At 45.5% G+C, this 18228-nt stretch overlaps 1 protein-coding gene across 5 annotated transcripts; it reads left to right on the plus strand.

Moving 5' to 3' along the window:
- Positions 1 to 3965: 3965 nt before the first annotated feature.
- On the plus strand, positions 3966 to 15826 carry Gins4 (GINS complex subunit 4). Of its 5 annotated transcripts, XM_076553623.1 has the most exons (9): positions 4027 to 4158; positions 4343 to 4438; positions 4540 to 4653; positions 6788 to 6874; positions 8917 to 9030; positions 12143 to 12240; positions 12374 to 12462; positions 15354 to 15444; positions 15516 to 15826. In XM_076553623.1, the coding sequence occupies exons 3-9, from the start codon at positions 4558 to 4560 to the stop codon at positions 15610 to 15612; spliced, it is 672 nt and encodes a 223-aa protein (XP_076409738.1). In that variant the 5' UTR covers positions 4027 to 4158; positions 4343 to 4438; positions 4540 to 4557; the 3' UTR covers positions 15613 to 15826. The 5 variants fall into 5 exon arrangements, with proteins under 5 accessions (XP_006983034.2, XP_042118545.1, XP_006983033.2 ...); XM_006982971.4 differs by lacking the exon at positions 4343 to 4438 and having other exon boundaries at positions 3968 to 4158; XM_042262610.2 differs by lacking the exon at positions 4343 to 4438 and having other exon boundaries at positions 3968 to 4140.
- The last annotated feature ends 2402 nt before the right edge of the window (positions 15827 to 18228 follow it).

The following is an 18228-nucleotide window of genomic DNA, read 5'->3' on the forward strand; positions in this document are numbered from 1 at the left end:
CCTAAAAATAAATGCATTGGCTGCTAACTCGATCGTTCTTGATCATGTGTGTGTTCCCTCACCTCATATTTTCAAACTAGTTTATTGGCAGGAAGTGAGCATAATTCATATTCAAAATGTCTTGGCAATTACTAATCGGCATCCACCAAATGTCAAGGAACTTAGCTAAAGGAGAACTCATTCTCTGGTGTGCAAGAACTTGCAAACAGATACAACCCTTTCCCAGTGCGGGATTGGCATGTGCGACTCATCCATGCCGTGTGCTTTTATGTAATCCCGTTCCTACTTTCATGGGTGGTTGAAGAATTGTATTTGAAAAGCAGCACTGGTGGGAGGGATCCCATAAGCCTCACCTTGTCAGACAAGCTCTGTGCTACTGAGCTACATCCTTGCCCCTCTGTAATATGTGTCATGTTTTCTGTTTTCAGTACTTTTGAAAATGTCTAGAAAACATTCCCACAAAACTACTTGTATGCCAACAACTTGCCTGTCAGGTATGGTGGCTAATCCCAGTAGAAGCAGGCAGATCTCTGTGAGTTCGAGGCCACCTTGGTCGACATAGTGAGTTCCAGGCCATCTAGGACAACATAGTAGACTCCGGGAGGTTACAGGGTGGAGGGTGTTGTACAACAAACCACCTTGTGTATGTCTGTGTAAAATGCCATGTCCACAATGATCACCACTCCTGGGAATGTTAAAGGCAAAGAAGAAGAGGAAAAGAAAGGAAAAGTGTGTGCAAGTCCCTTTTTCTGGCTTTCAAGTAAATGAAATAAAAGACCAGCCCAGTGTCCAGGGTAAAGCCGGATTCCTCACTTAAAGTAAACGTCAAAGATGAAGCCCTTTCCCAGAGAAGCCCAGGGGGATTTCAGCATTCACAGGGCTCTGTTGGTCACATCCCAAGCTTATGCTTGAGCAGTTTCTAGAATGGCCGCTGTTTGCAGGATCTCCTGTAATATACCAAATAGCCAAGGTTCTTGTTTCAAAAATATAATAACATAATTTCATAACCAACTTAAGTATTTTCAGCTAAAATGATATTTTTCATAACTAAAGATAAAAACAGTAATTTCTATCACTCTGGGCTACTCTACAGATGGAATTTACCTGATCTGGTCCAAGCTAATTTGACAGTCAAAACCAATATGAAGCCGGCCGGTGGTGGCGCACGCCTTTAATCCCAGCACTTGGCAGAGCCAGGCGGATCTCTGTGAGTTCGAGGCCAGCCTGGGCTACCAAGTTAGTCCCAGGAAAGGCGCAAAGCTACACAGAGAAACCCTGTCTCGAAAAAAAAAAAAAAAAAAAAAAAAAAAAAAAAAAAAAAAAAACCAATATGATATATGGCCCTGAACATATTCTATTATTTACCTTTCTAAAAAATAGGGGATGAATGTTGACATTTTTACACCTTAGGAGGCAGAGGTGGGTGGGTCTTTATGAGTTTGAGGCCAACTTGATCTACATACCAAGTTCTAGGTCAGCCAGAGTTACATAATAAGATCCTGTATCAAATAAAAATATTTTTTTACATCAGTGATAAACTGTAGAGAGGGATTTTTGTTTTATTTTGTTGCTGGAGACTGAACCCAGGAGACAGGCTAAGAGTCTACTATACTACCACGCTGCAAACCCTCAGTCTATACCAATTACTTTAACAAAAAAAAAAAAAATAGAGGCATAATGCCAAAAGTCTGTAAACTACCAAAAATTTAAATTTCCACAACTTTGTATTAGTCCTGTTATTTCTATTTCAAGTATTAAATATGTCAAGATGCATAATTTATAGGTGTATATAACTATAAAAATTGCAATATGATTCTCTGAAACTCCAGGAGGTTTAGCTAGCTCGCTGATGAAGAGCACTTGCGGCTTTTCCAGAACTGGAGTTCGGGTGTCAGTACCCATGTTGAGCAGCTCACAACCACGTGTAACTCCGGCTCCATGAGGATCCAGTGCACTCTTCTGGCTTCCGTAGGCATACATTCACGTGCAAACACACACACACACACAGAACACACATGAAAACAAATGAGTAAATAAATCCTTAAAAATAAACTTAAGGGGCTCGATGGGCAAGAACACTTGCTATAGAATCACGACTTGAGTTCAATTCCCTAGCACCCACATCAGAAAAGCTCAATATGGCTACACACACACACCTATAACTTCAGTCATGTGGGGAGCAGAAACCAAAGACTCCCTGGGGCTTCCTGGACGCCAGCATGGCTCCAGGTTCAGTGAGAGACCCTATCTCATGGGAATAAGGCAGAGAATGATAAAGCATCCTCTAGTTTCTATTTATAGGATAGGCAGATGTTCCCCATTCCTCCCATACCTGTGAGCATGCACCACACACATATATTACATTCACACACACTAAAAAAGGTAGACTCCTAGATGGAGAATAGGCATCTTTTTTTTTTTTTTTTTGAGAATACGCATTCTTTCATTATCAAAAAAGAACAAATACCATTAGAGAACATTTCTGTACAAAAGAATGTAAGGAAAGGACAATGGGGTGTCTTATATGTAGTTCCAACATATATATATATATATATATTTATGAATCTATGAACTGATAGCAACCGGCTTGGCAATAGAACCGATCCTTATTAAATGTTTAAGGAGGGAAAGAACAGCCTGTTTCTCAGAGTGGCAGGTGAGACCTCTGAACGGTGGACAGGTTGGAGATGAAGGCTGTACATGAGGATCTGATTTAGATCCCCAACACCGCATAGCACTGTGTAACCCAAGAACCGGGAAGAAAGGGGAACCCTGAAGATCATTGGCCGTTGAGGCCAGTTCATCGAAGGAATTCCAGGTTCAACAAGAAAACTATCACAAAAAAACATGGTGGAGAGCAACGGATGGAGACAACCAGTGCTGTTGACCCCTGGCCTCTACACATCCACATACATATGTGGCACATGCCCACACAAACACATACATACAATAACACACACTGTTACTAAAATTCCTTCCCAGAGGGTGCAGTGGCATCTACCCCTCCTCCTAAGGTCCTAACGACAGAGGCACGATTCTGCCAAAGTTCATTCTGGGGACCCAGGGAATTCATTGGGTGTATTAGCCAGGGTTTTCTAGGGTCCTGGGGCTCACTGATTGGGCTGGTGGCTGGCCCACAAACCCCGGGAATCTTCCTATTAGTGCCTGTAGAGTGCTGGGGTTACAAATGTGTGCCGCCACGTATTGAACTCAGGTCCTCCTGCTTACAAAGTGATCACTATACCAACTAAATAAACTATATCCCCAGACCTGTGATTTTTTATCACAATACAGGCAATAGCAATCTAATGGCTTGCCTTTCCTTTTTCCCCCCCAGTTGGTCAACATGGCATAGGAGATATCCCAGTCCTCCCATCTAGAGACAAACAAATCTAGAACAGTCAAAAGTGACATTTTGCACAGAACAAAACATATCAGAGACAAAAGCATCTACAATTCAAAGAAATACTGGCAACCAGGCAGCGGAAATAACACACACCGTATTATACGTGTGTGCGTGCGCGCGTGCGTGTATATGTGTGCACGTATTCTTGCTCCCCTTCTCTATGCTGAATGGAAGCAAACCGCCTGTGTAACAACAGTCAGCGGGCATTTGATGCAGTGGCCTAGGTTGGGCCTGAGAATCTGCGTTCCTCACAGCCCCCAGATGATGGTGTAATTGAGCGGTCTGGAGAGCCAAGGAGCAGCAACGATTTCAACCGCTGGAAGCAGGTGCTTGCACGGGTCGGCCGCCAGGCGGCACTGCCTGCTGCCCTCGCTGGGTGGTGAGCGCCCCCACGTGGCCAGGCCGGGCTTGGCGTTACCCGAGCCAGCGCTCCCCGCCTTCGCCACCGCCTGCCGGAAGTACGCTCCGTGGCGCGGTGAGTGCCCGCCCCCCCGGTGGGCGGGGGCCAAAAGGGGGCGCCTGGCCACTTTCCCCGGGGCGTGATTGGTTAGTGCTTCCCAGCGCGCTGGCGTCATTTCCGGTGGATGCTGGGTGTTCGGAAAGAAGCGCGGGATTTGCATCTCCAGGGTCTGGCTCGGTGGGATCGCGGGGTTCCGCCGCCTCCGCCCGCGCTTCCCCTCCAGCGTGCGGGCTGGAAGGGGTGGGGAGACGAGTTCCCGCGCCGTGTAGCGGCTGTAAGTGTCTCCTGTGAGGTGAGCGTTGGGGCGCCCGGGCGACATGGGTCAGTTAGAGCCGTGGACCCCAGCCAGGCACATAACGCAAGTTTCGCATCTGAACGGAAATGGGTACCTGGGCCCCTAAAGGCAAACAAACTTAACAAAACGGCTACTGGGGACGAAAAGAAGGAACTTGCCGTTTAGTACGGTAGGTGCTTAGTTCCAGGCCCATGCAATGGAAAGGATTGAAACTAGCAGAGAAAATGACGACTGATCTAATCCTTGAAGGACTAAATGCAACACTGAAAATCAGTCTGTGAGTTCTCCACCCCTGGCCAGTGGTTCCCCCTCCAGCCCCAGTAAACATTGCCCTAAAAACCTTTTGCAAGTGGCAGGGTGTTGGTTTATTCTCGTTAGGTGCCTGGTTCAGAAAGGATGACAGAGGTGCTGGATCTCCATGGACAGGACTCTGATGGGGGTAGTGAGGAGGTGGTCCTGACGCCCGCAGAACTCATTGAAAGACTGGAGCAGGTAAGCACCCCAAGCAGAACCCCTGTGCCCCGTTCTTAGTCCTTACCTTACTCCAAGTGTGCAATACCAGGGCTCAGAAAATAAGGACACCGAATGGGTAGATGTATCTACAGCGTGTCCAGTGGACATATCTACAATACATCCCCTACCCCTGAGGCTCAGGGAACTTCAAAGAAAAGGAAGCAGAAAGATTTTAAGATCCAGGGGACCAGGAAATCTGCTGCATGATTGTCTTCTAAACATGACAGGGAAGCCGTACCCATGAGAGCTCAGTAATATGGCTGCTTAAACAAGGCCTGAACAATGAATGAACACCAACTGACATCCCACCGTGAACCGGGAAATCTCACAAGGCCCCACCCCTAAGTTAACAGCAGACAATTAACAACTGAGAGAGGGAGAATTAGTCTTCCTTGGGGATGAGATCCCTAAATGCTTATCCAATACCAAATGGTCAGACTTAAAAACATATACATATACAAGCAACACTAAATGAACTAAGCAGGTTGTAATATATTTGCATATATGTGTGGAGGGAGAAAAGAGGAAAGATGTATTTTAAATAAAAGGTTTAAAAGATTTCCTACAGTGCAGTGTTTCTCATTTCGGTGATTGTGTTGGTTTGCTGGGACTACATAATCGAGCACAGATGGAGTGGTTTACCCAATGGCTTTATTTTTGTATTTAAGAGGCTGAGATCAATGTACTTGCATGGTTGGTTTCTTCTGGGCCTTCTCTCCTTGGCCTGTAGGTGGCTGTCTCCTGTGTCTTCACTTGGTCCGCCTTTTTGGCTGTGTCTGTGATACAGTTTTGTTTTCTGAAAAGGACACCGGTCCCATTGAGTTAGGTCCCATCCTAATGAGCTCATTTTTACACCCTCGCCTCTTTAAAACCCTGTTTCCATCAGTCACATCTGGAGGCGCTAAGGTAGGATTACAACCAATGAGCTTGCACATGCTAGGCAACTACTCTGTTGAGTCAGAACCCAGTCATCAAACAGATTTGGAAGAACAAAATTCAGTTCATAACCGTGATGATCATATTTAATATTATGACTGGAGACTGAGAGTGTGTATATATATATATCAGTGGTGGACAGTTGCCCTACTATGCACTAAGCCCTGGGGTGGTAGAGAATTGCCCTACTATGCACCAAGCTTTGGGTTCATCCCCAGAATTACGAAGAATTTCTTTTTTCCTTTTTTTTTTGTTTGTTTGTTTGTTTTGTTTTGTTTTGTTTTTTGAGACAGAATTTCTCTGTGTAACAGCCCTAGCTGTCCTGGAACTCACTCTGTAAACCAGTCTGGCCTCGAACTCACAGAGATCTGCCAACCTCTGCCTCCCTAATGCCAGGATTAAAGGTATGCTCCTGGCAAAGAATTTCTTTATATAGCTGTATCACTATTGGAGAAGTTTGAAATAAAACTTACAGTTGTAGCAAACAATGCTCAACTGTGTCATGATGATGATACTTGGGAAAGCAAATCAGAAGGGTCGCGCCTGATTGTCGTATAAACCTGAGTTTCCTGTAATTTAAAGATAAGTATCCTGGGCAAGCAAGATGGCTCTGTGGGTAAAGATGCCTTTTAGCGTGACAACCCGAGTTTGACCAGCAAGACCTATGTGTTTGTTGTCCTCTGACCTCCACATGTGTGCTCTCTCTCTCACACACATACACTTAATAGATAAAGTAGCAACAGCAAGGGAAATTATTTAGAAAGATTAAGTCTAAGCCAGGTGTGGGGGCATGTGCCTTTAAGGCTAGTACTCAGAAGGCAGAGGCAGGCCAATGGGATTGAGACCAGTCTGGTTCCAGTGCAGCCAGGACCACAGTGAGGCCCTGTCTCCGAAAAGGAGGAAGGAAGGAAGAAACGTGATGATGCTCCCTGTTGGTGAGGAAGTAGAAATGTGTTCCCAGTTGATGGTCTTAGATGACAGGTAAGGCTAGAACACCTGGTGGCATTACTTAGTTACCATAATGATGAATGAGGGAAACAGTGATTGAAAATTTTTCCAGTTGAATAAAAGCTCCTCCCCTGAAAGAAGAGGTGAAAGGCCACCATGAAGCATGAGTGCTGTCTCCAGTGTGTTTTGCTCCGTTGTGTTCACTCACTGTTCCCGTGTTGGGTTTCAGGCGTGGATGAATGAAAAGTTTGCCCCTGAGCTGCTGGAAAGCAAGTCTGAGATTGTCGAGTGTGTCATGGAGCAGCTAGAGCACATGGTAAGAGTTAACTTGTCTCTGGGCTGCAGGGGAAGAGAAAGCTAAAAGCATTCGGTCAGCATAGGGAAATGTGCTCTGATAGCAAATCTTTTTGTTTGACTCAGCCCAGGGTACTTTAAAAGAAGTTCTAGCTGTATTAATCAAGGTTCTCTAAAAGGAGAATGGAAAGGATGAATGTATATATATGGTGGATTGTGGGGGCCCACAGAGGTTTCTTAGTGAGATCTGAGCTTGCTTGACCCAGCAGGGCTGCATAAGGCGATGGATTGACCACGTGTGTGGTTACCGGTGTTTGGAAAGGCCTGTACTTGGCTGTGCTAGGGGAGGTCTTTTGCTCCACCCCTTGGCATTCCTTTAAAAAGCCCTTTAGAAGAGACAGAAGGGGCCGGTGGATTCGGATCCAGGCCCTCCCCAGGCTATCCTATGTTTCTGTCTCCCTCCCCTCTGTATTTCTATCTAACTCTCTTATCCCTCACTCCTCAAGAGTACCCTGGCGGGGAATGTGGGGGCGGGCCCCCCACAGTGGATTTATTACAGTGGCTCAGTGGCTTACAGGCTGTGGTCTGACTCCCAGCAGAAAGGCCAAGAATCTGATAGTAACTCAGTCAATAGGGTATGTGTCCGAGCTGATCTTCAGTATATGTTGGAATCCGTAAGAACTACGTTCTATTACTCGGGAAGTAATGCCTCAGCAGCAGGATGGATGAACTTGCCGTCGAGAGAGGACAAACAGGCAAAAAACGAGAGCTTCCTCTTCCTGTGTCCTTTTATGTAGGCTGCCCACAGAGTGTATGGTCAGTCTTCCCATCTCAAAGGATATATTCAAGGAAATCCCTCACAGGTGTGCCCAGCTGCTTGAGTGTTAGTTGATGCCAGGTGTGGTCAAGGTGACAGCCAAGATGGGTCATCGCATCTGTTTATAAACTACAAGAGTTTCCATAAAGTCTTTTAGTTTATTTTTATTTTTTGTGTATGACTGTTTTGTCTGCATGCATGTTTGTGCTGCGTGCATGCCTGGCACCTACGAAGCCCAGAAGACAGTATCCGATTCCCTGGAACTGAGGTTACAGATGGTTATTAGCTGCTGTGTGGGTGCTAGGTGTCAAGCCCGGGTCCCCTGCAAGAGCAGCAAGTGCTGCCCACCACCAGGCCCTCTCTCCAGCCCAAGAGTCCTTCCTGTAAATACCAGCATGTCGGCTTCCCACAGTCTAAGGTCTGTCACTGACTCTACATTCTCCATGAGAGGACTTGGCCAGAGCAGCTAACTGTAATCCCATTCACGGTGCTGTCCTGTTCCCTCTGATTGCTGACAACCCTTCCTTCACATCCTTAACCTGCCCCAGCCCTTGTAGACATTTAAGTTTGTGGTTTGGGGCTTGGAATGCTGTGAGCTTAGGTTATTATCACCTTCAGAGCAAATTTACAATGTCGGTTTTATAGATTGTCATAGTGGTGTGGTTGCTGGGTTCTTTCAGCTCTGTGTGTATGCTCAGGCACATGTGTGCCTGCGTGTGAAGGTCATAACAACCTGGATGTCAGTCTTTCCCTTCCACCTTGAGACGGGTCTGTTAGTTGTTTGCTGCTGTGTCTGCTCCTAGCTGGCCTGGGAGCTCCCAGGACTTTTCCTGTCTCTGCCTGCCTTCGGGCTTCATGAGTGCTGCTGGGATTGCAGACACGCACTACCACATCTGGCCTTAGTGAGGGTCTGGGAACCAAACCCAGGATCCCAGGCCTGCAGTAGCAGGTACCTACCCACTGAGCCATCTCCCCAACCCCTGAACTAGTTTCTAACACTGGTTCATGGGCCCGTAGATGGTTCTGCTGTTGCTGTATTATCTCCTTCACAATTGGATTGGAGTCCTGGACCCTTGTGGCTCACCATTTTCAGATTATATTCAAAAAATCGTCTTTAAAATGGGTACTTTTGAATGATATACCTAATAGAGTTCTTTGTTATCTTATAACTGCATAATCTTTGGGTCCTTGACTTTGTCCTTGTGTTTAGTGTTTGAACATCATGATTTAAATTTCTCTTATAATAGGAAGAAAATCTCCGAAGAGCCAAAAGGGGGGATCTGAAAGTCAGTATCCATCGAATGGAGATGGAGAGGATCCGCTATGTCCTTAGCAGCTACTTGAGGTGTCGACTCATGAAGGTTTGATGGGCATTAATGCAGTCAAATTTGGAATATCGAATAGCAGGGGGAGAGGTTCAGGGCCTGCAGATTCTAAGAGCGCAGCGTCACTGTAGCCAGAGAATAAGGAGAGTACATTCAGGGAAGTGTAGCTGAAACTATAGGTTGGACAAGCCCAGGAAAATCTAACGTTGTTGGTTTGTTGGTTTGTTTGAGGCAGGGTCTCAGTGTGTACCTCTGGCTATATGATTGTCCTATTCCATAGAAGTGGCCAAACCACAATGGATAGGACAGTCACATCCATTATTCAGGATGTGAAGCATATAGGAGCACCATTCAGGACCACATGAGCATAGCTGACAGCTAGATTCATCTCAGCAAACTCTTTCTGCACTCAATCCATCCTGACGTGTTTGAAGTGTGATTACCCGATCCAGGTACCACGATGTCCTCGTGTGGCTTGGAGCTTGAACGCTGAATTTAGGGCTTTGATACTTAAGCCTCTTAAATGTTGCCTTTTGGATTTAAATATTTTTGTGTGTATAAGTGTTTTGCTTGCATGTATGTGCACCATGTGAATATGCAGTGCCTTCAGAGGCCAGAAGAGAGTATCAGATCCCCTGGAACTGCAAGTTCCCATGTGGGTGCTGGGAACCAAACCTAGGTCCTCCAAATGCAGCAAGTACTCTTAACCACTGAGCCATCTCTCCAGCTCATTAAATGTGATCTTATTAAGTTGGGCCATTATCCTGGTCTCAGAATCCTGATCTTGTCACTCAAAATATTAGCTATCTCTTAATATTTTGTCATCAGCAGTTTTGATACATATGCAATAAAAATTTTTATCTGAATCATTAATACTAAGCCAATAGTAAGAGTACTTTACCAGAATCTTCTCTCAACTAGACATCTACCCACTGAACAATTTGTTTTTTGTTACTGTTTTTGTGGGGTTTGTTAATTTGGGAGGGAGTATCTTTTGGGATCAGGTCTTACCATGTACCCATGACTAACTTACTACATAGGCAGGGCTGGCCTCAAACTCAAAAGATTTGCCTGCTTCGTCGTTAGTGTTGGGATTAAAGGTGTGAGTTAACATGCTCATCTGCTTTTGTGTTTTTATTACATGTGTTTATTCATGGATTTTTGTTGTTGTGGCAGGTTTTATAAAGGTTAGGATGATTTCATACTCACTCTGTAGCCAAGGATAACCTTGAACTCATGATCTTCCTATCTCTACTTCCCTATTGTTAGGGTTATAAGCAAACACTCCCATGCCAGTTTATGTAGTGCCCGGGATCAAGCCCAGTGCTTTCTGTATTCTAGACGGGTATTCTGCCAACTGCATCTCCAGCCCTTGTTTCTGTTTGAGACAAGTGTTCACTATAATCCAGGCCGACCTGAACTCGATCTTTCTGCCTAGCCTCTGAAGTGCTGAAATTACACACATTAGTGGCCATGCCCAGCTCAACAGCTGTTTTGTTTGCTTGGTTTTTTTTGTTGTTGTTGTTGTTTTTTGTTTGTTTTTGTTTTTGTTTTAACACTTACTGGCCTGCATGTTGAGGTCAGAGCAGAGGACATCTTGTGGGAATACGTTCTCTGCTTTCCTCTGTGTTGGTTCAGGGGATCAAATTCAGGTCCTCAGGCTTGATGGTAAGCGCCTTTACCTGCTGAGTGGGTAGGGACCCTGAACCAGGGCTAGAATTGAACTTAGGACCTCACATATGCCAGGCAACCCACCACCGAGTTGTTTCCATCCCTGAGCAGTGCTCCTTATTCATCTGTGTATAATCTTCTCAGTTCATTGGTAGGATTAGTTTAGAAAGGCATCACAGAGATGTCAGATCTTATCTTTACTAAGACAGGGTCTCCGTGTAGCCCAGGGCTGCCTCAGATGAGTTCTTCCTGAGTTCTAGGATTACAGGCATTTACCACCATGCCTGACTGTTAGGTGACTTTACAAAATAGTGTACAAGGAAAACACTTTAAAGCTGCCTCTCTTTGCCCTCTCCCTGCTGGTCACTGTCCGTTCCTTAGACAGACAGACCGCTTCCTTTAACAGGATTGACAGCGCTCACTCCATACGGCAGGCCATTCCTCCCGAGCCTCTGGGGACACACCTTTTTTTTTTTTTTTTTTTTGTAGCATTTAGTTTTTTGGTTTGGTTGGTTGGTTGGTCTGGTTGTTACTGATGTTGAGCTTTTTTAGGTCTTACTGCTGTTTTCCAAGCTATATATCTTATTACTGGTAATACTCTTACCGTTAAATGTCATTTTTGTTTGTGTATTTTGTATATATTTTTTCAGCTTTTGTATGAGTTTCAGCTCCTAGGAAGAACTGTACATTAAATATTAATGACACCCTTTCTTTTCCTTACCATCTGATACAGTTTGTTTTCAGAATTTCTTTACCGAACGCTTTCCCCTTTGAACTGTCTTCCTTTTTGGGCTCTTAGAATCTATCTTTCTCTGAATTCTTGGAAGTTTGCTGTTTGTGTGACTTATTTTTTAACCCCTCAGTGCTTGAGGAACTGGACCTTGCACATGCTAGACAGGTGCTCTGCCACCAGGCCAAATCCCCAGCTCCTTGTCAGTTTGATTGTTGTTGTTGCTGCTGCTGCTGCTGCTGCTGCTGCTGCTAACTTTGCCTCTGTGTGTGTTCTCGTCTGGTGCCCATGGAGGCCGGAGGGTACCATTGGATTCCTTGGAACTGAAGTTACAGGTGGTTGTGAGCTGTCATGTGGATGCTAGGAATTGAACCCAGGTCCTTTGCAAGAGCAATAAATACTGTTAACCACTGAGCAATTTCTGTAGCCCTTTCTCGTCAGCTTTAGAATTAGCAACAACCTCATTCAGCAAGCTCCAGGACAGTGAGACAGTGTCTCAAAAATCCAAGTCGATGACACCTGCAAAATGAAACCCAAGGTTGTCTTCTTGCCTGTACATGTATGCACACGCATACGTGTGCCCCCGTACACATATGAACGTGCACAGGCACGTACACAGAATAAAACTGGGCCTTGGTGTAGCTCAGTGGCAGAGCACTAGCCTGGTGTACGTGAGGCACTGAGATCAGGGCAGCAAGCATGCGACCCTGAGTGATGAGTTTTCATCTCTATTATATATCATCACAGATAGAGAAGTTTTTCCCTCACATCCTAGAAAAGGAGAAAGCGCGCCCGAGCGAGGAGCCTTCCATCCTCTCTCCAGAGGAGTTTGTCTTCGTCAAAGAGTAAGTCAACAGGAACCGTGGAATTGCTTCTGCGTTTGGATTCCAGCATGAGCTTCGTCCACAGTGGTCAGCCCGGGAGCCCTGGTGGCTCCAGTCGGTGCACGCCACAGCTGTCTGAATTTCTTTGTTCTAGGTATATGGATCACACAGAGACCCATCTTAAAAACGTTGCCTTAAAGCACATGCCTCCCAACCTGCAGAAAGTGGACCTCTTGAGGGCAGGTAAGCAGAGCCGCCTTTTCCAGATCAAGATCCGGACCATCATGTACATCCCAGACATCTCCACATACCTGAGAGTCAGCTCTTCAGTCAGTGTAGAAAAATAGGTAGCAGAGAAGCAACTGAGACACTAGGAGGAAGAGGAGGGTTCTGGTTAAAGACAGAAGTATTCAAAACTACATGTCAAGATCACCGTGTCAGCGTTATTCACTCTTGTGTCCTGCAAATGGGATTGGACTCATGGCTGCTACTCCAGATACAGACTTCTTCCTTTGTTCAGCCACATATCCTCCGAGCATCTTGGAGGATCCTGGGCCTCTCTGAGCTCTAGGGAAGCAGGCATCACAGGTTTCCTAGGTTTTAGAATGTGGTGGCTACAAAGGAGGGTCGAAAGAGTTTTCTGCCTCTAGAAAGGGCCTTTCAGCTCTGTTGTGAAGATGGCCAGCTGAGCTTTTGTGGTTGTCAATGAAATCCATATCCCTCGGCTGCACGGCCTGCTGTAGCTGAGTCTAATGAGACAGAACGGCCAGACCAAATCAAACCTTTCTCTCGGGGACCAGATCTTACCTTGTTCACTGAGCTCAGTGTCCCCAGGCCACACGTAAAGGGGTGCCCTCATCTTTTGCCCTGGCGTGTGCTGCACCAGGACGCCTGTGGTGTGTCACAGTCCTAGCACATTTGAACAGCTCCCAGTTTGGGTGGCTGGACATCCAAGATCAAGGCACCAGACTTGGCATCTAGTAAGAACTTGTCCCCTTCGGGGTTCCTACTGTGTGTCCTGCATAGCCAAAGGGAAGAAGCAAGCATTCGGGCATCTTTACATCATCTTTTTTTTTGGGGGGGGGGGGGGTTCCAAGACAGGGTTTCTCTGTGTTGTTGATGTATCCAACAGTCTTATTAAATAAGAAACACAGAAACAATGTAAAAGAGAAAGCCGAGAGGTCAGAGCTCAGAGCTAAAATCTCACCCTTCCTCCTGCGCGGTGTCCCAGCTTCCCGAAGGAGAGCTATATCGTGTCTGTACGTCTTTTTTATAGTATTATTGTTCTGCCTTCTCATTGGTTGTAAACCCAAACACGTGACTGCCTCATCACTGTCTGAATGTACAGCCCCCTAGGTCTTAAAGGCATATGTCTCCAATGCTGGCTGTATCCCTGAACACACAGATCTATGGGATTAAAGGCGTGTGCCACCACTGCCACACTCTGTCTATGGCTCTAATAGCTCTGACCCCCGGGCAACTTTATTTATTAACATACAATCAAAATCACATTTCAGTACAATTAGAATACCACCACACTGTGTAGCTTTTGGAGCCTGTCCTGGAACTCACTTTGTAGACCAGGCTGGCCTTGAACCCACAGAGATTCACCTGCTTCTGCCTCCCTAGTGCTGGGATTAAAGGCGTGTGTCACTACCGCCTGGCTTGGGCATCTTTAAAGTTACTATTCCCTTCTGTGTTTTAATCTCCTCTTAGCAGAACGCTGGTCCGATTGACTTAGGGCCTACCCCAATGGTGTCATGTAAACTTAAATACCTTCTTAAAAGCCTTCCTCCATAGTTCCATTCCAGATATAGAAGTTACAGCTTGCCTATGTGGATTCCGAAGGGATACATTTTAGCCAGCCTGTGAGACCTAGAACAAAGCAGACCCATACCACTTGGTAGAATTCTCAATCAATCATTTCACTGACCCTGCCCTAAGAACTCCAGGAACAGAGTTGCCTTAGAAGCATAGCCCAGCTGTGGCACTCATTCGTGTTGGCTGCTGGTGGTAGAAGGTGGCAGCAGGTTCTTAGCCTTGATCATTAAGAGACTGCTTTGTCTATAGTCAACACTGTCGCCATGTAACCCAAGCTTCCCTGGATATAAGCTCCCAGATCTTCATGTACATTTTTATCTCCGCCTTACTGTGCCATTCCCAGCCTCCTTCCCCTCTTTAAATCCTGGGCTTTTAAAGAAAACAAGCACATCTGCTCCTTTGTTCCACACTGTGGAAAGTGTATGTCACAATGTGAGGCTTCCCTGATGGCTCAGTTACCACCTCCTCTGGAAAGACGTGTTAACACTTGTTTGTGTCTTCCAAAGTGTGCAGTGCTTTCCACTCATCTGTGGCTTCACTTTCCAGGATTTGTTATCTGTAGTCGTTGTACCATGTTCCACAAGTACACACTGGACAGTTCTAGAAATAATTTGTAAGTTTTAAATCCTAAACTGTTGGGACTAAAGAGATGGCTCAGTGGCTTAAAGCACTTGCTACCCTTAGAGAAGACCTGGGTTTTCAGTTCCTGGCCCCCACATGGTACCTCAGAACTGTCTATAACTCTAGTTCCAAGGATCCAACACCCTCTTCTGGTCTCGGTGGCATTGCATGCAGGCAAATACTCATGCTCATAAATATCTAAAAAGTGCTTTTTAATCTTGCACTGTTCTGACCAGTATTATGAGATCTCTCTTACCAGATAACTGATACTATACCTCAGTACTTGTGTTAAAGTGGTGGCCAAACTACCCCGTAATGTGTAAGTGATTTATCTCCTTTATCATGTAGGCAATGTCCTCTCACTGCAAACATAGGGCGGGATCAGGGCAATAACAGAAGCCACTTTATTACAGTGTAATTGTTCTTATAGGATTAGTGCTTATGTGATTAAACTTTATCATAAGTATGTACATAAAGAGAAGTATATATAAGATTCCGTACTATTCATTGGGGTTCTTGGAATGGACCCCTTTCCAAATAGAAGACTGCTGCATAGGAGAATCCCCTGTACATCGCTGATTGCCCCTCACATCTCCCTCTACACCACAAGTCTCAATAGCATTAACCCTAGTGACTTTTGTCATGTTGAACATGTTCGCTGTTTTATGATTCCATGTGTCTTTCCCTGGCAGTTCCCAAACCAGACCTGGATTCCTACGTGTTTCTGAGGGTGAAAGAACGACAGGAAAACATACTGGTGGAACCGGAAGCCGATGAGCAGAGGTGAGTGCCGAGTGTGGCTTCCCCATGGAGAAGTGGCTAAGCGCCATAGGTAACACTTCCTCCTCTTTCAGAGACTATGTCATTGACCTGGAGGAGGGCTCCCAGCACTTGATCCGGTACAAAACCATTGCACCTCTTGTTGCCTCTGGAGCAGTTCAGCTAATATAAAACAGAAAAACAAGCCTGCGGACGCGGAGTCATGGACAATATTAGAAATCCGTTTCCTTCATGCGGACTACTTGGACATGGAAAAGAAGTCAAGGTGGATTCCCTTCATCACCACACCCTTCTAACGGCCTGCTGTGCTGGCCAGCACCAGCAGATGGAGCCCTTGCTCTGTGAGGATACTCAGCAAATAAATGGACTGTCAGGTGTGTGCCTTTTCTTTTTCTATTTATTGAGCTCGGGAAAGGTCATGAAGAGACTTCTCCTCCCTGCCGTGATGGGGAGATGGATTGAGCATAACTTGATGATAACAAGAGGATTCCTTTAGCTTTCCTGGTAGAAGATCATAAGCAGATTGAACAGTTATGATCTGCTTCTATACATCATTAAATGTGTGACCTGATGTTTTGGAACCTCAAATATTGAACTTAACACAAGTTTCTGTCATGCATGACTGAAGAAAGTCAACTAACTAAACCACTGTTAAATGTCAGGCTATGGTAGAGAAGTCTTTGGACAGTTCTTAGCTTAATGTCTAATGAAGTGGATTCTCCCTGTGTCTTAGGCAGCTTTGCCTGGCAAGTCTTCAGGCCATTTGGCTGTCCCTGATCGAGCTTCTGAACAGAGCATCATCATTAACTGTCTCCTAAGTTAGGACCTCAGCAGTATTCAGGGATATGGATAAAATGACCTAATGTGAACAGCTTAACACCTGAAGGGAAGACAAACAGCTCATGAGTTGGCACCTTGAGACTGATGAAAAGCAGCCCATGTTTTATTTTTTTTGTTACTCATTTTGAGACAGGGTAGTTCTGGCTGCCCTGGAACTCACCATGTAGACCTGCCTCTGCCTCCCTGTTGCTGGGATTAAAGGCATACACTGCCATGCCCAGCCAGTCTCTGTGATAGTTCAGATTTTCACTTGCATAACGTGATCAGAGTGAAATTTCTGTCATTGCCAACAGAACCCAGTAGATCAAAGCAAGGAAGGTTCTCTGTAAACAAAAGCATTTGACATTCATCTGGTAAACTGCATTCTCCAGAGTAGCTTTGTCCTCTGCATTACACAAATGTGTATTGAGCAGACAGTGTGCTAGGCACAGCCGATGTGCCTAGCTGATGTAATCCAGGGTTACAGTCCTGAATTAAATATTCTTTGTCCCTGCTCAGAAAGTGTGTCCCTTGCAGAGAATTAGGGTGACTCACCAGAGTGGCCAGATTGGAGGTTGTCCTAGTTCGAATTATATTGCTACAGTAAAACCAAAAGCAGCCTGGGGAGGAAAGGATTGGTTTCACTGTACTTCCACAACCAAGTTCATCACTGATGGAAGTCGGGGCAGGATCTCAGATAGGAACCTGGAGACCTGGAGACAGGAACTGAAGCAGAGGGCATGGAAGAACAGTTTACTGCCGTGTTCTTTATGCCTTGCCCAGTCTTCTTAAACAGCCCAGGACCACCTGCTCAGTTGGTTAGGCCCTCCTAAATCCATCATTAATCAAGAAAATGCCCTGACAAACTTGCCTATGGGTCATTTTCTCAACTGACATTTCCTCTTCATAGAGGATTCTGACTTGTGTCAAGTTTTTTTTTTTTTTTTTTTTTTTTTTTTTTGGTTTTTCGAGACAGGGTTTCTCTGTGTAGCTTTGCGCCTTTCCTGGAACTCACTTGGTAGCCCAGGCTGGCCTCGAACTCACAGAGATCCGCCTGGCTCTGCCTCCCGAGTGCTGGGATTAAAGGCGTGCGCCACCACCGCCCGGCTTAACATCTAACTTTTAAAATTCAAACACTTTACAAGTTCAGTCTCCTTAAAATACCAAAGTCTCTAAATTCTAAAAAACTGGTTCCTGTAAAATCAAAACTAAGTTGCATGCTTTTTATTCCAAGAGGGATGGACCAGGCACAGGCACAATCAAAGCAAAACCAAAATCCAACGGTGTAAATCTGTGTAGTGTCTGAGGTTACTCCCTCATGATCTGGACTCCAAAGAGCTTCGGCAGTTCTACATCTCCAGCTCTGCCATCCACAACACATGTGCTTGTCCAGCCAACTCCAGTCCACACCTGCTGCTCTCCTTGATGGTCTCCCACAAGCCTGGCATCCAGTATCTTGGGTCTCCTGCAACTGAGGCTGTATCTTCACCAATGGCCTCTCCTGGCTTCTCACAGTGCCAAGCCTCAGCTGTTCTCCATGACCTCATCAGTCCTGCAGCTTCCATGTTGCCAAAGCCAGGACACATGGAAGACTCTTAGGTGTACCAAGTTTGGCTACCAGCTTGAGATAAAGCACTACTGTGTGCTGATCCTTAGGAAATACTTCCCAGATTTTATGTCAGTGGCACTAGCCTCGTTAATCACAGCTGATTCTTCAGCCTCAGTGGATCAAAAACCACAGATGTTTAAAACAAATATCATATGAACAGCCCTAACAAATTCTTTGAGAGATTCTCAAACTTTCCTCTGTAACTTCACAGTTTAGGTTGTCGAGATCTGCACTGCTCTCCGCTTTCTTATCTTTCAAGTTCCCATGTAACAGCCCATTAAACTTTGAGTGTACAACAGTTTTTCAAAACCATAGTTCCATACTTTTCCCATAATCCTCCCCAACAATACAGTCAGGTC

This window comes from Peromyscus maniculatus, chromosome 17, assembly GCF_049852395.1.
Source record: "Peromyscus maniculatus bairdii isolate BWxNUB_F1_BW_parent chromosome 17, HU_Pman_BW_mat_3.1, whole genome shotgun sequence".
Taxonomy (NCBI): Eukaryota; Metazoa; Chordata; class Mammalia; order Rodentia; family Cricetidae; genus Peromyscus; species Peromyscus maniculatus.